The sequence below is a fragment of the Tympanuchus pallidicinctus genome, unplaced genomic scaffold (assembly GCF_026119805.1).
Source record: "Tympanuchus pallidicinctus isolate F22 unplaced genomic scaffold, pur_lepc_1.0 scaffold1, whole genome shotgun sequence".
NCBI lineage: Eukaryota > Metazoa > Chordata > Aves > Galliformes > Phasianidae > Tympanuchus > Tympanuchus pallidicinctus.
The window spans coordinates 44,214,234-44,236,504 of NW_026294618.1; the positions used below are offsets into that span (position 1 = coordinate 44,214,234).

Sequence of the window (22,271 nt, forward strand, 5' to 3'; positions counted from 1 at the left end):
TTCCAGTGCAGTGAATTGCTGAGAATTGGCCTGTTCAATGGACAGGTATTTTTTTCTGGATTTGTTTCAGTTTTCTCGAAGTTCAGGAAGACCTTGGAAAGCCTCTGCGAAGGAACTCCTCCTGACATGCAGGGCAATGGTGCTAGTGAGCAGTTCACTGGGAGAAGAAACTCACTGGCAGTAACCCCAAAACATAAACTGCCTTTATCTTCCAAGAATCTGTTCTCTTAGACAATCTCTGGGCCTACTGCAATCATATTTTCTATGATCTGACTATAGTCAGAGAGAAAGGCCATAGTATTTCTGCAGTGTATGGAAGCTTTAAAGCTATGGATATAACAGAAAACATTAAAAAAAAAAATAATAATTTAGGCAATCTGCTTTTCAGAGGAAGCTAATATGAGTTCAAAATTTACACCATAGTGATGAAGACCAGGTTTTTTATTCTGGAGAGGTCATGGAAATAGTTGAAATCTCTGTGAAGTACTTGTTTATGCATATAAACAAACTTATTCACCTTCTAGGCTTCATCACAAATTCACATGGCTCCAATAGTCTCAGTTATCTTCTCTTTGTGGCCTAGTCTGCCTCCAGATTATCTCTGTTTGTTACGTTGAAGTTACTGGATCTAATTGTTATGGACATGTATAATGTCCTTGTACAAAGATAGTGATGTCTGGTCTGTACGTACTAAGTTTTGCTGGAACATCCACTTTGTTCTTGTTCTTCTGCAATAAGGTGTTGTTTGTTTTTTTTTTCACCTCAAAAACACAACATAATCAACAGGAGGACTTGCTGACGTGGTTCAGAGATGATGCAGGCTTTTGTTGCAAAGCATATTTGGTTTCTCTTCATTCTTCCTCTCTGTAGGATAAGATCCTTGGGTTTCTGTGAGTCAACTATTTTTTGCTGGGACTGCCTTCTCAAATGAATCGGCATGATACCTTCAGCTCTGCTCTTCACCAGACAGCTATTTTGGCTTGCTGTTTCTCAGCTCTGTAGCAGTGCTGTGCTTTGCTTTGCCATGAAGGGATCTGTTGTGCAAATTCAATGTAGTGCTCATATGTGGACTACACTTGTCAGTAAAAGACATCTTGTGCAATCAACTCAGAAACGAAAAGCCAAGCTCTTGTGAGATCCTCTGTACTTAGTTTTCCTAAAAACTTGTTCAGAATTCTTGCTATGTACTTCAAAAACTGTTTTTGCTTCTATGCATTCTGTTTGTGAAAGGCCTTGTTTATTCAGGAATGAACAGTCTCTCCATTTTGCCCGTTTGAAAAGATAGCCATTTTCCATATGTAAGTGGCACCTTCCCCAGGCAGAACTTTAAGAAGTCATTAAAAAGAATGATATTGGAATAATACCAAGGGTATGGTGAACACCCAGAATACTCCCAACCAGAGCTCAGCTGCTGCATCTGCACAAACTAGAGGAGAGTTGGGTTGAAACTCACTATAGTAGTTGGAGGACTGTCCACAGGACCCAAGCCATTGTTCTTAATACTGCTTTCAGATATTTTCACAATTCTTCAAGGACACCCTACTGGTATTGTGTTCCCTAAATACTGTCAGAAGTGCCATCTCTAGATGAGACTCTTATGAAAAACAAGTTTCAGTTACTGTTCTTGCTAGAGTGATCATCTCTGCATTATGGTGGCAGTTCTGTAGTGTTCTCTGCAGTGGAAAGTGAATCTGCTCAAGGAGTCATGGTAGATAGTTGTTAGATGCCTTGCAATAACTGAAGCTCTTCAGGTGGTGCATTTTGTGTGCACAGTCCTAATCCAGCACCTCTCCTTAAAGTCGTGTGTCTCTGGGTTTCATAATGGAGACAAATAGAAACACAGCTGTCCTTACATTTGAGTGCAAAGAATGGTGAAAAGGATGACATATACTGAATGGACTGTAGTAACCAAACACCTGCCAACTTAAAGCATTTAAAATACATGCACATCCACAGTAAAGTACATACACATAGCACATCCTGAAGAAATTCAGTTCTTGTAAGGTAAGTGTTGTCCTTGTTTTGTGAACCACTTGTACGAAGTCATACATTTGCTGCTTAAATTAAAAAAAAAAAAAAAAAAAAGTATAAAAAGTATTCAATTTCTGATCAGCATGTCTGGATTTTTTACTATCAAACTGGGGGAAACAAAAATCACCCTCCATCACCATGTTCACTTACTTTCCTTGGCTGCTGTTGAAGAAGCCCACTCATTTCTATGGTTCTGTGATTTCTTCAGATGTCCATCACTCATTTGCCTGAAGACTACTACATTTTTCATTTCACAGAGGTTACTGTTCAACTGTTTTGTAAAGATAGGATAGCAACTATTAAATGATGTTCAGTAGCAACAGATAGTTGTGTCATACAGATTTTTCTCTATACTGTAGATGAACTGAGAAAGTTAGAATTATACCTGTTGATTTTAGTTCTACTACATTTCTCATCCACTTTGTCTACCATTTTTCTGTCTCCCCAGAAAGAGTAGCAAGGCTCTGGTTTTGTAAAGTCCTATGTAATTAAGCAGGTTATTTCTGAGACCCTAAATCTTCAGTGGCTCCCCATGCTTTACTTGCTTTTCTAATCTTTGCATTTATTTCCCTTCAGATCTCAACATCTGCTGCAGTTTCACTGCCCAGGTTAGTGAATTTTTCCCCCTTTATCCACTTCTGTAATTATCCTGTGCACCCATTTCTTTCCCAACATTCCTCAGTGTTGATCTGGCAGTACTAATTCTTGACTATTATATCCACTTTTGATTTTTGGGGGGGGTGGTTGGTTGGAATGGGAAAGAAAAAAAAACAACAACCATGTTATGAAAACTTATTTAAGCTGTTTTCCAAGTGCACAATGGAGAAAGATAAAAATCATAAGTTACAAAAAGAGTAGAAACTGAAAAGAATAACTCAAGTATGTGTATTTTGTTTTTCACTAGAAGTATATGAAGGTTCACTGCAAAAAATACATTAGGTAGCAGGTGTGTTCAGGTATACACAGTAAGATGGTGAAGGAGAGGAACAAAGCAGACTTCCATGTGTTTATGCAATACAAGCAGATTGTAAAGTCTGAGTTCCATTCTAATTCCTATTGTATCAGTCTCTATCAGCATGCTACTTGGTATATCTTTTGGATAACCCAAACAATTGTATCAGACAATGATACAGTTCAAAGCCCAGAAAATAAAATTGCAAACTTAAAAAAATATATTTTTATCGGTAAACTCAGTCTTTTGTCTTTTTGGGGTGCTTGAAGCACCTTGACCTGAATTAAACTCTTCACGTGCCTGTGGCATCACAACTAATTTTGTGCTGTTCTCGTACAGAGTAAAGAAAACGAATGATTAAAGCTTAGTAGAACCTTCTTTCACTCCTATGCAGACTGGGCTTGGTGTCTAGTTGTGGACAGCTCCAGGAAGTGCTGCCTACAAACCATCTTCAAATCCTCTCTAAATCCAGGCTTGTGAATTTCTTTTCATGTATTGCATTTACCTTTGAGGAAATATTGAAATCTATCCTTTTCCAATTCGTTTTCACAAGTTGTCAAGTTGTGCTCTATTCTCTGGGTTCTTTTTTGCCAACTGAGGTAAAATTTTAAGTCCTGCTGAGTAGAATATTTCCTAGGAAAAAAGAAGGATGACTTCAGATTGCTTTCAGGCTGGAAAGAAAACTGCATAATAAAGACCTATATCTCTGTAAGAGTAGCAGAAACTATCATTATGATCTCTTTTTATTGTATTTTAGAGAAAAATACAACTACTTGATTGAATTTTTCAGGATCGTGATCTGGGCTATGATCTGGAGAAGATTTGCTTTGTTTTCTTTTTCTCCTTGTTTGCCAGTAGAATGAGACAGGCCCATCAGTCAGCCCTGCCAAAGCTGAGGTGATTGTGAGCATGTCCATAAGTAGATCTTAAATCTTGAAGTCTTGAAGATGCCCTCAGAGTTATGTGGAAGCTGAATAAAGGCTTGAGAATGTTTTGATTTCACTCAGCTGAATCCTATGGTGTCAGCAGTCTATTCCTACAAGACTCAACAACAGATCTGTTTTTCTTCTAAGTTTGGAAAGGCTAAACTGGATGTGTAGCCACAGATGTGTATTACAGTTTTACTTAAGTGTGCTAAACAAAATTAGCCCATTCTGTAAGTTTTCAGTTTAGCTTTATAAACAAGTATGAACTTGCAAGTTCAAGTATGAACTGAGTATTAACTTTCTATTATTAAGTATTAGCTTCTTATTATTAAGCATTATTTGCTAGTTGGTTCCTTTCCCGAAGCTGCTTTGGCAATCGGTGATAATTGTTTAGAACCACTAGTCAAAGGGTTTTGTTTGTTTTTTTTTTTTAAATAGGCTCAGTGCATACAATGTTAATAACTAGTGATTATTAATGAATTTTCTTGTAGCTAGTTATTTGCAAAGGATCCATTGTTAAGGTATTGCTTGATTCCTTAGCACAAATTAGATAGAACGTTTTGTCACATTAGTAAATGCTACAATGATTTGAAAAGAATTATTGTGTTACAGAGTTTTACCAAGTTGGAGTGTGTTTAAAAACGACCAACAAACAAAAAAACCACCACCACCAAGAACAACAACCCCAAAAAACAGTTTTCAAGTTACAATAAATAGCCAGTAGGAATGTACATGGGGCTATATACATCCATCAGATCACTGAATGGCGGACAATAAGAATTGTAGTACCTACTCTAATTCAGAGCTTATCTAATATCAAACTAGAGCTTAACTAGTGTTAAAAATCTCCATAGCCTCTTTTGATCTGTGACAGCTGGCAGTTGTTCTGTATTTGGAAAAACTTTTTTAATGTCTAACTGAAGGTCCTTTGGTGCAGCTTAGGCCCATTGCTTTGCTCTGGCCTTCACACCCATTGTGGGAACCACAGACTATCCAGTTATTTGACTACAGACGGACTTTGTTGAAGGGCATATTTTACCATTTGTATTTATTTTTTTTAATCTTTCTACAATATAAGCCTTTAAAACTTGTGCTTACTGCCAGATCTGTATTTTGGGTTCTGTCCAGGTAGTCTATGTCTTTAGTAATGAGTAATGTCTACAGATAGGCATAACAATACAGCTGAGGCTTTACTAGCACTGAGCAGGCTGTGAAAATCACACCGTACAGCTTATGAATTGACCCATCTACTATCGTTTTTGCAATATGATGGCATTATTGGAACGTGCTGAAGTTTGATCTGCTAGCCTTTCAGTTCCCTTCCTGAAGAACTGCTGACAGATTATTCTCCTCTTGTGTTCTTTTATCTGATTTTTTATTTTTATTTTTTTTACCTTGTGGTGTTTTTTGAGCATCATTTACCTCATGAAAATTTTTATGAACCTGAATTATGTTTAGCTCACATTACCTGATGAGGAGGCCCAGGTAATTTTGAATTTCAGTTCTATTTCATTGTACCTGCAGATGCCCTTCATTTGATGTCATTTGCAGATTTGATAATTATCCCTCAACTTCACTATCCATATTGTTAGTGAAAATGCTTATTAGTGTTAGACTGGGGCACACTCATTCTTTTTCTCAGTCTCTGTGAGCTTTCCCAGATACGTGTGTTCTTTTTCTGCCTTGTGGCTGCTTGAGCCAAGCCAATCCATCAGCAACCTTGTGCCCATTTCTTTTAGCTGTCTCTTGGGGCACCAGTGGGACCCGACCTCTGTTGAGACTGAAAGTGCAGTGGAAGAGCGAGGGAGCAGAAGTTGTGGGTCATCTCTTGCTGTGGTGTAGGGATTGTCCCGTGCTTCAGGCTGCTCTGTCCCCAGCATGTTTTCTTGCACCATTCCCCAGATATCTTTCAGGCCTCCCAGCCGACATGCACCTTTTCAAGCCCTGAATACTGGTTTAGTTGCTTTAAAAACGATCACACTGATCTGACTCTATTAAGTGAAAAACTAGTTACTGGTTAACCTTGCCTTTTTTCTCCAGTTTGTCTTACACATCCTGTTGCCTATTTGATCTCTGGGACCATACTAATTCTTCACGTGTTCTTAAAGATAACATTTCTGAGATAAATACATATATTAATTATTCTTTCTGGGGGCAAATTTCTTCAGGACTTGCTATTTTGGAAAGCAAAACAAAGCTAATTTAACTATATGAGTTTTTCTTAATTTGTCTGAATTCTTAGCCTTTTTCACCTTAAAAAGTCTTCACAGTTAGTCTGTTGGCTGTTGTAATCTGAATTTAAATAAAACTGAACATCTGAATCATTGATGTAGAATTATTCTACTTCATGTGCTTTATTTGGTGGAATAATAGAAAAATCCCTGATTATCATGTAATAATCACTGTTAATTCCTGTTATTCTTCTGTTATGTAGATTAAGTTGACCAGAGTTATAAAGAGGAACTATCACTGCTGTAGCAAGTGCATAAACAGGAGTTATCTGCAAGTTGTCCAAGTTGTCACATTCTTGTCATGTGAATTCACTCCATTTCTTAAGCAGAAGAAGCTCCTTTATCCATCTGAGATCCATTGCTAAGGGAGTGCTATCATTCTACAGTAGGTATTAATAGTACTGTTTCATGCCTTCTGGCATGTCAGCCACTTATTCAGTTAATGTTCAGAAGTCGATAGTATTTCAGAAATTCATAGAATCATAGAACGGCCTGGGTTGAAAAAGATCACAGCGAACATCCAGTTTCAACCTCCCTGCTATGTGTAGGGTTGCCAACCACCAGACCAGGCTGCCCAGAGCCACATCCAGCCTGGCCTCGAATGCCTCCAGGACGGGGGAATTCTGTCCCTTTGCTCTTCTTTTGGTCATCAGTAAATATCATTTCATCAGTAGAGTCTGTATCAGGAATGTATTTGCCTTAAATGATCTTCCATGTGCCTACTATCATAGAATTTTCTGACAACTGATTTCTCCACATGTTTTTGCTCTTTTTTTGTGTGTGTATGTTCTTCTCTTATAGAACAAACAATGATTTATCTAGAGTTATTTCACACTATGTCTTTCAGCACATCCTGAAACTTTCAGCCTTCTGGGGCAGTTGACATCTCATGCACATCTGCATCTTAGATACTTGTAGTCATGTTTCACCACTTGCCATTTCAAGAAATCAGTTTTCTTGAAACTTACGTTCTTCTGAAAACCCTAAGGAATGCAAAGTTTGTGTGCACTGTCCTTTTACCAAGAGAACCCCCAGCTCCTTCAGAAAACTGTGAATTTGGAACAGATATGTTTTGCTGGAATATTATATCCAATTCACATATTATAACAGCAATCTCTGTGAACATTTGCTTTCTTTCATTTAAAATCAGTGTAAGAGTAATGCCAGACATCAGGACTTGTAGCATTTTTTTATATGAGCTTTTGATCGTGTTCAAACTTTTCTAGGTTATATTTTGCTGTTGGCCATCTTTTTCAGTGAGAAAGAGATTATGCTGCATTTAACCTACTAAAGTTTTATTTGATTGGGAATTCCCCAAGTGGAATATACCCAGGAGGAAAGGAATTGATAGAGAAAAAAAAAATCTTACCCGTTTATTATTTCTTTCAAATTTGTGTTCTTTGGTTCTTGTGGCTGGAGAAAAGAACTGGATCAGTACTTGGATTTTTCCCCCCCTGCATCATGGATTCGCTGCCTGCACATAGCTACATGTGTATGCATTGAACAGAAGGCCTTGTCAAAATCTGTGTCTTTACTGGATGGAGAGCTACCTGAGAGAGTGCTTCAGTAGCCCTTACAGCCACTACCATCCTAAAACGAATGAGGATTTGTACAGTAAGATCTGTGTGTTGCCCTGATACGGAGAACAAGATTGTAAGGTAGAATGCTGGTGCCAGGCATGTATTCAATTCTATTGTATATGTCTACATCTTGATTTGGAAAATGGGATTATACAAAGACAACTTCTTCTAAAATAGTGTTAGTCTGGCAAATCATGCAGACTTTTAGCTGACTCAGTTCCATTCTTCTTCCTGTAGCATGGAAAAAAGAATCTCAACTTCCTTTGGAAAAACGCTGTGTACTCTAAAATTGGAATAAATGGGGGTAGGGGGAGAAGCAGACAATTCTTAATTTGATAATTCCTTTGTTTTATTTGCAAACTTACAGCCTTTGTAATTTGGAAGCGTGGCAGAACTTGTGTCACAACTCACTGTTCAGAGATCTGCAACGCTAGATTTCCTTCAGAATGCCTTCCTTTGGATCTGCATTGTTTGTACTGGTTAGCTCAGGCAAAATTGCAGGTTTCTTCTACTCCTGAAAAAATTAGATTTGCAATTCACCATGCACACAGCTGTAATGGGAAGAGCTAGGTATGTTACTGAGCCTGGACAGAACCTGTGCTTTGGCCTTGGTGTCTGCTGGGTGCCTGGGTCCCCATTTGACTGCCTCAGAAGTCATGTAACTTTAACATGTATGGTTCTACAATGGCAAGAGTGCGTTGATGCATGACATGCTGCCTGGGAGGGTCCATAAGCCATTATCCATCATGGGATTTTTGAATAGTTTTGTCAGTTAAAAATGTGGAAATCTTGAATGCTGGAGTCTTTCTGTTTAGGCTGCTTCATTGTAAATAAATGTATTTAAATTATAGTTACAAGATGTGTCTCTAATTCCATAATTAGTTAGCACTTACAATACTGGATAAATTCTGAACCAGTGTCTTTTCAGATATTCAGTTAGTGCTGCTTTACTTATGTTTTTAGCTAGTGACTGTAACACTGGAGACTGAATGTGCTGTTAAGGAGCGTGGGGTAGGATCAGAGGACAACTGAGATGGGAGGGACATCCCGGAGATCTCTGGTCCAACTCCTGATCAGAGCTGAGTCAGCCTTCAGGTCACACTGGCTGGGTCTGGAAAACCCCTCCAGATAGCCTGCTCCACTGCCTGTGTCCTCCCATGGAGGTGTCTTGCTACATCTAGCTGGAAGCACTCTTGGAGCTTGTGGTGCTCTTAAGAGGAGTGAACTTAAATACTAATTTAGATGCATGAAGCTCAAGATAAGTAGCAATTATTTTCCTACTTCAGTTGTTTGGATCTAGTATCTTCCCTCACCCCACCCCGCTGACCTGAGAGGGCAGCATTTCACCCTGGGAGCGTTGCTTTGAGAAAGCCGGTTGCTCAGTTGTGGGTACAGGGTTAATAGTTATCTAGACATAGAGCTTTATCTTACCTCTTGAAAAGCCTCTGGGGAGTGGATAAATGAGGTCTGCTAATTAAACAACCTAGAGGCTGCAGAAACATGAAAGTGGAACAGGTGAGAAGAACGGCAGAAAATTCCAAGGTTTCTCTGCCAGCTCAGCCGGCAGGTGTTGACAGAAGCATAAAGGTGGGGATGGGAAACTGCCAGCTTTGCTTCTCCCCTTTCGCAGGAAGGATTTAATGCAGCAGCTTGTTTGAATGTCACTCCAGAAGAAAAATTCAGATTTTGTTCCCAAGAACAAGAAAAAAGTTGTCAAAAATAGGAATAGCAAGTGTATTTCCTCTGAAGCTAGATTTTATGCTTAAAAACAAAACAAACACACCTCTTTTTTTTCTTGTTTTCTGACAAAATCAATTACGTATTAGACAAATTGATATTAGATTTAATAGTTTTCTGTGACATGTAAACAAAAGGCATCTGGTTTTATATTTAAGAAAATCAGCCATAGCTTAGCAAACCATGCTTATGCTGGGGGGAAAAAAAGCTCAGCTTGTTTATTAACAAGAGTCTCTTAAGTAATTTATATCAGGGAATAAGGATTCTGTAGTTCAAAATTGTAGAATCATAGAATCACCGAGGTTGGAAAAGACCTCCAAGACCATCCAGTCCAACCATCCACCTACCACCACCATTTCCCCACTAAACCATGTCCCCATTCAACATCCACACATTTTTTGAACACCTCCAGGGACGGTGACTCCACCACCTCCCTGTGTGGGAATAGGTCACAGAATCACAATTATTAATAACAAAAACTGCTCTGACTTTTTACTAGCAAGGTCTGTCAGTCTGTAGAAAAAAACCTGAGGCAAGGTGAGTGCATCATTTCTTAAAAATCAGTTTCTTCAGTCTGCTTCTTCACACCTCTGAGTCTTCGCAGATTCTTTTTCAGCAGTAGTTATGAGCATAGAGGTCACAGGATTACACAAATAATTTCTGCATCTCTTCATGCATACTTTGACATACTTGGTGTTGCCAGCAGCATTTCAAAAAGTGGTTAATGCAAAAGTCTGTGTTCTGGGTAATTTCTGGTTTTTGTGGCTGATTTAACACCCTCCCCCAAGAAACAAATCATGAAACCCACCCCAAAATAACAACAACAAACAATGACATGGAATTCTTGTGCTATAAAACTCATAAAAGGTATTCCTTGCGATTCTAAAAACAGTGTAAAGGAAACCCAAATCCATCCATCTGGTCAGTCTTGTGATTTTTTTTTTTTCCTTTTACATGACTCAGAAGGTTGGAATTACTGATACTGTTAATTCATCACATCTGCATTTGATGTTCTACTGGCAGAACTGGAGGTCAGTTGCTGTAGTGCTTTAGGTCAGAGTGGCTTGTGAAACTATTTCTCCAGTCTGTCTGCCTGCCGTACTCTCTGTTGCTGTTATCGTTCACACTCCTGGAAGGCCCTGCCTGCTTTTGGCATTGCAGAGGGTTCCTGCTCCTCTTTCTCCTGGTCTCTGGATGCTGGGACAAGGGCCCCTCCTGTCTGCACTGTCTGCCTCTGCACTCTGCCCTTTTACTTCTTGCTCCTCCCTAGAACTCTGTTGTAAATTTGGTAGGATCCGTGTCTGTCTTAATGCAGAGATTAGGACAGTGCTGATACTCGTTATTGATTCAGTGCTTTAGGACCTCAGTATGCCCTAACCAATGAAGATTGTTCATGGATTCAGTATTATGCTTCTTCCTTTGCTAGTGCACAAAATGTGGCTGGGGGAGTGTTTCTGAGATTTTAACTTGTGGTATTAGCCTTGTTGCTTTCTTGAATGAAGGTCCTTACATGTGAATAAAGTGAAAACACATTCTCAGGTTCTTCTCATTGTGTTGTGCTTGATATTGGTAACCCAGTGCAAAAAACCTTCCTGCCCAAGCAGAATATGCAAGTTGGTTGTGGCCGTATTTGAAGTCACAGATTCACACCTTTAACTCAAAAACTTAATGGTTTTCTCTTCCTTTTCATTTTAAAACAAGTTAACTTTCTGAACCCTCTTTTCGAACAGATGAAACATGTGGAAGACAGATTTGGTGACAGTGTGCAAGAAGAAGTGCTTCTGCTGTGTCTGGGCGTTACTTCAGGAATTGGCCGATTGATCTTTGGCAGAGTTGCAGATTATATTCCTGGTGCAAAAAAAGTTTACTTACAGGTACGTCTTCACGTGGTTTTGAAGGAATATATGTACACAAAAAGCATTCTGAAGGCTTTGATTGCAGGTAGGTAAGTAAACAATAAAGTGGCTGAAAATTTTAAGCCTGAGAGATTTCAGCACTCTAGGAAGCAGTCTGGCTGCTGATACTCATGGGCCCCTGATGCAAAATTTGTGAATCTTTCTCCTGGTCTTTTTTTGATTCTTATACTGAGAAACTGTGGTTACTGAGTGAGGAAACCTTTGGTGATTCTGTAGGTTCTTCTTTCCCAGTTTTATCCGTAACTTCTTGATAGTTACTGATTTCTTCAAGTTCCTCCATTAAGGATTTTCCCGTTCTCCTTTCCTGATATTTCTTAGGTGCCATCTTGGTGTAACATTTGTTCAGTGCATAGCACATGCTGATAAGGCCAAAGAGACTATTACAGGTGCTTAGCTGAGAAGCTTTTGCTGTGTGAAGTAGGTTACTCACAGTCACATGGAGGAGGTAAAGCACCACTCCTTCAGTTTCCAGAAATGCAGAAGCTTGAGAACGAAGATGGAAGGAAGATGGATACCCATTCCATCCACGCTTATGAGCACTGTTTTTTGAGAAGGTGGCAGTTTGTGGGTTCCTTTTTTTGTGTGTGTGAAAGCTGTAACTTGCATGTTACCAACTCCTGAGTGTTCTTGTTTTGTTGTTTTTTTAAAAAATGAGAAGTAACAAGGGAGACATCTGATGGCTATTCTCTGTACTACATTACTCAGAGCAAAAATAACTGAGAAAGAACCAACTTTCTGAAGTGTCTGTTGCCATAGTTGCGTGCATTTAGACTCCCTGATGAAAGAGCCTGGAGCCTAATCTCACTGATTTGGATTGATTCAGTACCTATTGTTACAGTCTTAGGAAATTTCAATATTAAATTGAAAAGTGAAAAGATAGCATTGAGGTGTTACATGATTTACAGTGCACTGATACTTTCCATTATTTTTGTGAAATAGATGTCAAACTTGCAGTAAAACTCTGCAAGCTTTTTTATTCTTTTTGCTGGATGGAACTGAAAGACCAGGGATCTGCTTAACATGTGAATTCTGTTGCTTTTAAGTAACATTGCTTTCACCAAATTTTAAGGGAGTAAAAACTTGCAAAGCTCTGTCTCTTCATCTTCAGCTCTCCTGTTTCAAATGAGTGTTTTCTGGAGGGGAAGTGAATATTCACAAGTGGTCAATCCGGGTCACCCAACAGTTCATACAATCATCTTATCTTGTGCAACACTATTTAAGAACCAATGCAGATGAAAGTTCTTTCCTCTTGGAACTGTTCTCCCTTAAGTTGAACAACTTACAAGAGCTCTGTCCAGTAAAATCAACCTTCAGCTTTCTCTTTCTGTGCTCCTCAAAGAGCTCTTTTGCTGGATTTTGCTTTGTAAGTGATATCTTCACTACTAAAGTTATACATTCTGCCTCTTCCAGGTAAAGCATAGAGATTCTGGCTTTAGTGCTGTGTGTAATCTTAATATGATAATGTGACTAACCTGGTCAACAGCATCTTGTTTAGAGTTTGCCTACATATAACTATATAATTTCTTGGTTATAAATACATCTTAGTATTTGTATTTTATGTATCAGAATACAGAGAACTGAGAACTTCTTCACTTCTACCCTTAAATTTTTATAAGAAGCTCAGTTCTCCAGTAGTTCCTCTATCTGTGCAATATTTCAAATGTTTTCCTTAGTATGCTAAATAAATGACAGTGCCCAAAGGTAATTTCTATACTGTCCTGAAAATTCTCATCTAGTTGTCTTCTCGAAGATTTTTCATAATGAACTCATTTATGTGATGTCACTTACTGTTCAAAAAGTTGTGATATCTGGGAGGGACTTTGTCTTGTCTTGTTCTATGGGTGAGCAAGGCGTGTGTGCCTTGTTTGGAAAGGTGGGGCATTGGGTTTCAATGCTGACATAAGAATGGTGCATCAGCAAAACTTTCTTTGATTTTCTTTGAAATGACTTCTGCTTCGTTTTGTTGAAAGATGGATTTGTTCCTTTAATTTACTGCAAATAGCAATAATGAAATTCACTGCTTAGGATCTTAGAAGATTAAAAATATGCAAAGATAAACACGGCGATAGAAATACAGCAAGATGCCTTTTTATGGAAAGATTGAAATGAAACTTTCAGGTACCATCTCTGAATATAAGCACTGATATTGTTACTTCAATTACAACAGTGAGGAGTCCAATTACAGTGCATTTTAGTTGTGTGATTTTTTTTTTTAATATCTTTGTGGGTTTTCTTTGTGAAAAGAGCATAGAGCAATTTTGCACGACATGTTGGCGCACAGGAAATGATGCCCTTGCACAGTACCTGTGGGTGCAAGTGTGCTCTGGGAAAATTGAGAAACGAGCTGTGGAATCTCTTTAATTGCATATTATGGCAGTTCCAAGTGTTTGCTTTATTTGCTTTTGAATTTCTAATAGTGGTAATGTGTGCTTATTTATTTTAAAGTAAATATGAATTGTCCACGTATGCAAGAAAGCTCATCTCTTCCAGTTATTTTGGCTGAGTTGATGCAATATGTCTTTATATTCTTCTTTGGTCATGTTTAGGTGGCATCATTCTTCTTTATTGGCTTGATGTCGATGATGATTCCGGTGTGCCACGTCTTCGGAGGTCTCATTGCTGTCTGTCTCTTCATGGGCCTGTTTGATGGGTGTTTCATTTGCATTATGGCTCCTATTGCCTTTGAGCTTGTTGGGGCTCAGGATGTCTCCCAGGCCATAGGATTTCTCCTTGGACTCATGTCAATACCTATGACAGTTGGTCCACCCATTGCAGGTGAGAATAAACATAGTCTGTACCTGTAAATAGGCTTCTGTAGTTGCCAAATTGTCTATGTTCCTATATCATATGCATTGCATTTACATTGGATTTTTTCTATCTGAGCTCCAGAATATATGACGAGTTTAACTGATGCTTCTGGCCTATTGATTTACTGGACTTCTGAAAAGTTTGCTTCAGACATACGTGACCTTTGTGTATTCCAAAAGCGTCGCTGTAGTGATTTTACTTTGTCTTTCCAGGTTTGCTTCGTGATCGCCTCGGTACCTACGATGTGGCATTCTACCTGGCGGGAGTCCCCCCGCTTATCGGCGGAGCGATATTGTGCATCATCCCCTGGGTCCATGAACGACATAAGTTGAAAGAAAGGGCAAAACCCGTTGATGGAGAAACTACTGAGAAAATGCTGGAAAATGAAAGCACTTTGGTGTCAGATGCTACGGAAAAGCCAGTCAAAGAAATGGAATCAGGTGTTTGATGCTTTCTTTTCCTATACAAGATGGACTTTCTTCTACCAAAGCTACATTTCTGCTTTTTGGCTGAAGATACTACATGATACTAAAGATGTTCTGAACTGCTGAAATTGCAAAACTACTCTTTTATACCGGAACTTCTTTTGAGGAGTCATTGAGTTTGATTTCAAGCCACATTTTCAGAGTATTTGAAGTTTTGCAGCATTAGTGTGTACATGCGTAGTGATTCTGTGTGTGAAGAGAATATTTTTCTAATTCATCAGAATGTATTTCTTGGAAGTATGGAAGCTGTGTTTGGTTCACTGACCCAGGACTCTTCAATAACTTGTGTGCTCCACTCAATGCAGGCACACCCAGGGGTGTTTTATACTGGAACATTTAGTAGCTCTTAAAACTGATTTCATTTTTGAAGTTTCTTGTGCTGTTTTACAGTCTTTCAGAATTCTGTATCATGATTCTATTTAGTGGGGAAATACTGGTGGTAGGTGGATGGTTGGACAGGATGATCTTGAGGTCTTTTCCAAACTTGGTGATTCTATGATTCTATGAATGTGAATATGCATATTTTAGATCCCCTTCGCTCTCGCTGAAATCATTTAGCATTACAAAGTTAAATTATTAAACATCTGTTTTGTTTTCTCTAAAACCCCCAGATGGCTCAGTTTAATCATTCACTTTTTGCATTGATTTCACCTTTTCACAGTAGCCTGAACAAAGAGATGACATTTTGGATGGAACCAGGTTTTGGATATGCACAAACTGAGCTTAGAATGCAAACGCATTTGGAAGTACAGCTGCTGAATTACAGATTCTTGATACTTTTTGGTAACACAATGCTATTGATGTGTATATTATGTTTTCACCTAAGCGTCAAGATTCCTGATGGTGGTTTTGAAATTGTACTGACAGCAATACTTCAGAGCAGGATTGTGAATTAGCCTAAATTTCAAATTATCCTGTTGTTCCCTTCAGGTTTTTGTTTTTTTCCCCTTAAAACTGAGACAGCTTTAAAAATACATCCTAAGTGCAATAATATGAAATCGTTCTTGACGCGTGGAAATAAAGGGGAGCTATTAAAACAACGCTCAACAAGATATTTGCACTAAGTGAACATGCAGCTTTATTTTAGGTCTTCGCAGCTCTGTATTCAGACATAAAGAAATGTCTTTGCACGTCCTATTGGTTGCTTATCATACTATAGTATGTCCCGATTGCTTATGTCTTCTTAGGTATTATGTACTGTTTGTCAGGCGTGTATTTCTGGATATCTCCTCTGAAAAATATTTGAAAACATGATACTTTCAGATGAAAACAAGACAGTTTATCTTAAAAACACTTCCAAGCGTGTTGCTTATCAGTGGGTGTGGATGAACAGTGCAGTGGGAATGCCTGAATATTCTTTACGTCGTGTGCATTGAGCATTTCTGTAGTCTTCAGGAGTGGCATAGCAGAGAGTAAACTGAATGCGATCTAAAGACAAAGCGCACCCTGAAATGCACTTTTAATAAGTGGCAGTGCCTGCTCTTTATGTGAACCACAGAGGGATACTGTTTTAAAATTATATCACTTGATGTCTCCTCTACTTCTGTTGTTTCTCCGTTTTTCAGCATTGTAGTAAACTGCCAAGAAAGCCCACGAGTGCTTGTGATCTGAAACACTCTATTAGCAGTGCTATTACTTGAAACGTTTACATCTGTCAGCTTAAAGAAGTCTTCAATGGAATCACACAGAGCATCCCAACTATCGAAGACCAGCACTGATAGTTTGTATTGTAGAATTTCAGTTCTTGTCTCATGGAATGTTGGAAGGAATTGGATTTTACAAAGTTAATGGAGTAGATCAGCGGGACTTAGAGGTGGAAAACAATCCTTACAGCAGCTGTCCCTTTGGGTTCGCTGGGACTCGTGCTTCTCCATGTCCCAAGTGCTCCTGAGAATTTCATTGAAACCTTAATAGCATTGCTAATTAAAGCAAGTACCAAATGCTGCCTTTAGTACAGAAGCGATAACAGCAGCTCATGCTGTTCCAGTCTGGCCTATCTCTGCAGATCAGTATTACCGCGTGTGTGGGCCGTGCACTGGATTCTGCTGATTGAGTATGATTAAAAACCTCTCGTTTCCTTTTGCTTTACGACAAATGAATATTCACTGTGAGTCTTACACTTCATGTGTTGTAGCCTTGGGAGTTTTTAACAACACTAAGGCTGCTTTTTAGCATTAATGTGACTTGAAACTGTCATGATGAGACATCTTGATGTAATTGTAGCCAGGAGAGGATATAAAGCAAATGTTGTTAAGATTTTTAAATGATACCGAAGGAATGTAACACTAATATGGATTAATTATTGTTAGACCCTTTAGAAACGTATCCATACATAAAAATTCAAATGTTCATATTTGAGTAACTAAATACGTGAATTATCTTCTCCAAATCAACTGCATTTAAAAACAAAACAAAACAAAAATCCAAGACAGTGGCCTTGGGAAGGGAATTCAGAGGGAATGATCACATAGCAATGACCAGAGCAGCATTAGAAACAGATGCTGAAATCAGGATGTCAGGTGGCAGATGCAGAGCTAGTGCTCATGAAGTTAAGTTGGTGCAGTGCTGTTGGAATACTGAACCTATTGCTGATGCCAGTGCTTGTTTCACAACGGTGCTGCAACTGAAAAGACTTCAAAAAGATGAGATTTCAAAAAAGGCTTTTAAAAAAATGAATGCATGAGAATTCTGATAGCATCTTTACTGCCAGCTCACGTCTACTGGGGAAATGAATGTCCAATAGAAAAAAGTCTGCATTAGACAGAAGCGTGAGAGGATTGCATCCTAAAATTAGATAAGAAGTAGTCAAATAGGAAGTAAAATTCAGATTGTTGGCAGTGAGACTAATTAAGCATTGAGAAACTTGCATAAAAACATACTGAGTGCCTTGAGGCTGTGAAAGTGAGACTGCCAATCCATCTCCCCTTTCAAAAGAATAAGAGAGAAATGTCCATCACAAACAGCAGCTGGTTGGTACGCTTTAGAAAAAATGACAGCACGGTGTAGAAATGTTTGTTATTTTGAAAACTGGGAGGAAAAAGCACCAAATATTTGATTTTATTTCATCTGAATAAATGTAACTTTTTTGTAATTGCATTTAATTTTAGGAGTGGAAGCCTGGTCATAGGGAATCTATTGAACTCTCATTTTGATGATGTAATGTGTGTCAGATCTACTCCTGTTGGGGATGGATTCTGTAATGAAAATACTGCTTCAGTTCAACAGAAACCCTTAAATCATTCTGAGATGCAGATGTATCTCTCTCTTAAAAAGTTTGTGCTTTCATATACATTGCTGTCTCACGTATAAACAGAATAACCTCTTCCTTTTTTCTATTGGGTACTTTCAGGGCAAGCTTCTAGAAGATACTGGGCAGAAACAGCTTCAATTATGATTCAAGCTGCAGTCCTACTCTGTGCTGTGACTGCATACACTGGATCTCAAAAGCAAAACTGATTTTGAGCAAGGGTTTGGTTTGATGGTTCATATGGCTGACAGTTGTGATGCCCTCTCAGTAGGTTTTGAGGTCCTTGGAAATCTTCTTAAATCTGCTTGGCAAGGAGTCTGAAATAGTGCCAAGGCTTCATATTCTTATTTTCATCTATGCTATTCAACAGTATACAAAGCAAAATTTATAAAAATTATTGTTGGATTTATTCTGATTATGTATTTGCGGACTGTTGAAGTATCAGGGATCTCAAATGCCTTTTTTACCATTCAAAAATTCTACTTATTTCCAGTGACTCTTCATGGATCCCCCTCCATTGTAGAGTCAAAGGTGGCATTGCCACAAGTTCTGTTCTGTGGTCATATGTGAGGGTCTGTTTGAGATCAGGTGAGGTAAGCATTTGATGCTTTTCTCTTGGCTCCTGATGCATCATGTTTGGATGTGTACATTCCTGAATTCTCACTGAAGACACTGGATTTTCAAAGCCAATGCACATCCTGTTGTATATGGATGGCGCTTCTCATACCTTGTCCCTGCATTAAACCTTTGAGCAGCCATTGCCTGATGGAGAAGGCATTTCATGGAGTGGCAGAGGAGGCTGAGGCAGCCCAGCAGAATACTGAGCTGCCCACCCGTAGATGAAGGCTTTGATCACATTCTTAATGTATAAAACATGGACACCACGGTTTCAAAGCAAAAACGCCCTGCTCAGTTGCTCGCAGCAGGGAGCACATGTCAGAGGAACAGGAGATGCATCCTTGTGGCCCTGAGTGGAGCACCTCAGGACAGAAATCACAGCTACTATCCTGGAATCATCCTGATGGGTGAGTTTAAGCACCGTGCTGGCAGCCCTGCTCAGCTCGTGGAGCCCTTTGGGATCTGGATCCCACCGTGGGAGCTGACATCAGGCACTCAGGGCATCCGTTGGAACCAAGCCTCTGCTAAGGAGAGTGTGTGTGTATGTGTGCACGTAGGTAACGCCGTGTAGTTTGGCTGGGGTGTACACAGTCTGCATTTAAGCACAGGAGCTGCAGCACTTGGACGTGACTGAGAAAATAATTCCACTTACACATCTCTGTTGACAAGCATAGCGCCACTACAGTTCCAGACAGTGAGCGTATTTTAACGCTGGCATATTTTCAGTATGCCTTTTAGCCTTTTCTATATATTGTGTCAACATTTTAAATGTTTCAGAACTGTGTGTTGAGTGATTTTATACTGAAATGTGTGCTAATACTGGTAACACTGTTGTGTTTCGCTGTCTTTATAGACCTCCTCTTTTGTTTGTTGTTTTGGGTGTGAAAAGATGCACAATTTGCCAGCCTTAACTCCATTCTTTAAGATTTTGCATTGTTAGAAAGGTTGAAAGCGAAAAAAAACCACTGTCTGATGTCTTTCATGGTGCTATAACAATTGTGACCAACCTCAAATTGCCCTGAATAAAGATGGTAGTTCTTAAGTGCCCCATTTGTTACTGTGTGTATCATTTTTCAATCCCGTTTTCCCCGCACAACCTTTAATTTTTTAAAAGGAATTCTGTGTTTTAAAGGAATTGTGTTACATTTTGATACTGAATCTCAGCTGCAGCCTTTTGTATTAAAGTCCATGCCTGCAGCTTTCCTTACCAGTGCGATCTGACCGCTCCTATATCAGTATTCAGTGCAGTGCACTTTTTTCTAATGGCACCGACACTCCAATTTGAAACCAGGGCCTTATAAACCTGAACTACCACCTTCCAGCTGGGCATGCTTCATAAAATTCTGTCTGCTGCATTTTACATGCCGGGGTTTTAATGTCAAGCTTTGCTAAACTGTCACATTCACAACAGGAAGAAGCAAAATTGAAGAAGGGAGGGAAAGGGGTAGAACAAACTGGTGACGTTTAAATAAATAAATAAATGGGTACGTTTAGCTCCAAGAACTGCCAGTGCAATTCAGAGGGCCTTTGATCACGTCCTGGCCTGCCACCACTTTCACCTCAACTCACCTTGGCAGCACGAGGTGTTTCCTCATTGACAGCTCCAGTACATCACAGGAGTTCACTCGCCTTCCTTTTGTAGCAGCGCCAAATATTTCCTTTTCTTTCAGTAACAAAGCTGATGCTATTGGGAAAACATTCCTATTCATTCTGGGCTTATTCTCCAGGCTACTTGTATGTCAGATGAAAATCTGAAAAAAAAAGATGCTTGAAACCTTTCCCTAGGAGCCCAAGTGTCGCTGTGCACAGAACCTCTTTGTAAGTACAAAACACACCACCACACTTCTCTGCAGAAGTCTCCTTATGGAATACATTACAAATACTTTTGCACATTTTCCAGTGTTCTCCTGTACGTTCCAAATACCACCTACCTACAAAGTGCTTCAAAAAACCCATGAGCTGCTCGGAACAAGAAGAGCAGATTTACACAGACATCTTAATGTAAGCCACGAAGAGAGACCCTACGTGCATGTGTGTGCACCTTGGTGCAATCCAGGCAAGACAGGGCACATTCACCACAGCAGACAAAGAGATCTCTTGTCCTAAGTTGTCTTCAGAGCTTGTTATCAGTTACAGCATAGTTTAAAAATAAATAAATATGCAACTGTTTTGCCTGACCCAGTGCATAAAAACAGCACAGTGAGAGCAGATCAAATTCATTCTAGAGAAAGTCTGTTAAAAAAAAAACCAAAAAACAAAAACCAAAAAGTTCTTCAAAAACACCAAAAGCAGCCCTCTGCTGCATTCACTGCTCATTATGCTCCTTGGGTATAAAGAGAGCTGTAAAAGCGTGGTGTAGCTGCACTCTGTCAGGTTTGTATGGAGTTACATGCTGAGAGTATGCAAGCACGAGTCGCAGCTCTCCCGTGCTTTACAAACAGCAATAATGCCAGTGACCTTTGATCAGTAAGGCAAAGCTTTATGTCTTCAAATGATCCAAGATCTTGCTTTTGTTTATCCAGGAGAGGCAGACTGAGCACTAAAAAAAAACAACACCAAACTTTTATAAGAAAAGTTACTAATGAATTACAAGCTGCTTTTTTTTTTTTTTTTTAAACTTATTTAGAAGTTTAATTACTACACTTCTGTTGCTTTCCAGCTCCTGAGTAAGATCAGAGGAAATACTTAAGTTTTGCACCATTTCTTCTTTACTTTGCTTGTACGTCAGCAAGGAGCTCTTAGAGACTGCAGCTCATCGGAGCACCAGCAACAGAGAGGGATGTGTGTATGATTAATGCCAGGCACACAGGCTGACCTTCTGGAGGAAGAGCTTTTGCAGCCTTCTGATAAGCACCGAAGAAACCTTTGGGTGTCACTGACACTGACTTGGAGATAAAGGACCATAAATTGGATCAGTCAGTAACAAGAAGTACAGCTTTCCCTGGAAGATCGTAAATGGTGCTCGATAAGAAAAGGGAACTCGTGCTTTCATAAGGACTCTCCTGTTTGACTCCTGAATATAATTAGAGCAGTACTGCATAATTGGGTTGTGCAAGTGCAGTAATAACAGCCTTTAAAAAAATTGCCAGAGGCTGCAGATGGTCACAGAGGTTGCAAATACGTTACAGGCACAGAGATAGCGCAGCTAAGTGTTCTTGGAAAAGACAGACTGCATTTTTCTTAGGCAGCAGAGATAAGCAGAGAGAGAATTTATAGCCACTGTTTGTAGCTGCCACGCAGCATTCCAGCTCTCCTTGAACTCGGGCACTCAGGGCTCGCTGCCCCGTGCATCCCGCTCCACGCCCCGTGCTGCAGACCCTGTCCGTAACCCCACTGCCCCTCCCCTGACGCAGCTCCACGCCGTTCCCTCGGGCCGCGTCGCTGTCACACAGAGCAGAGCTCGGCGCTGCCCTCCGCTCCCTGCGAGGAGCTGCAGTCGCCATCAGGCCCCTCCTCAGCCTTTTCTCTCCGCAGACCCCAGGCCCGCCCGCCCGCTGCCGTGTCTCAGCGCACCCCGCCCGTACCGGAGCCTGGCCCGCCCTCTCTAGGCGAAGTCGCCTCGCGCCTCGGGCGCCATTTTGTACGCCTAGCGGAGCGCTGTCTCCATGGGAACGGGCCCGGCTGGGGCCGCGCGCCGCAGAGCCCGCCGGGAGCTGTAGGCTTCCGCCGCGCCTCGAGCTGCCGGGGCGGGGCTTGCGGTTCCGGGTTCCCCAAGGGCCCGAGCGGCGGTGCGTGCCGGC

General features: G+C 40.0%; 1 protein-coding gene and 1 long non-coding RNA gene across 2 annotated transcripts in view; one reads left to right on the forward strand and one right to left on the reverse strand.

Annotated features, from left to right (window-relative positions):
- Positions 1 to 17,088, forward strand: part of SLC16A10 (solute carrier family 16 member 10) — a 62,674-nt gene extending 45,586 nt beyond the window's left edge. Inside the window, exons 4-6 of the mRNA XM_052678691.1 lie at positions 11,188 to 11,331; positions 13,920 to 14,148; positions 14,394 to 17,088. Of these exons, the coding sequence (XP_052534651.1) occupies positions 11,188 to 11,331; positions 13,920 to 14,148; positions 14,394 to 14,629 (609 nt within the window). The 3' untranslated portion in view covers positions 14,630 to 17,088. The remainder of the gene's footprint in view (positions 1 to 11,187; positions 11,332 to 13,919; positions 14,149 to 14,393) is intronic.
- LOC128078519 (uncharacterized) lies at positions 2,168 to 22,248 on the reverse strand. The gene is made up of 4 exons (XR_008205689.1): positions 22,056 to 22,248; positions 20,101 to 20,282; positions 3,489 to 3,616; positions 2,168 to 2,302 (listed from the first exon to the last, which is right to left on the reverse strand). It is a non-coding gene; the product is annotated as an uncharacterized LOC128078519 (long non-coding RNA).
- Positions 22,249 to 22,271: the final 23 nt, after the last annotated feature.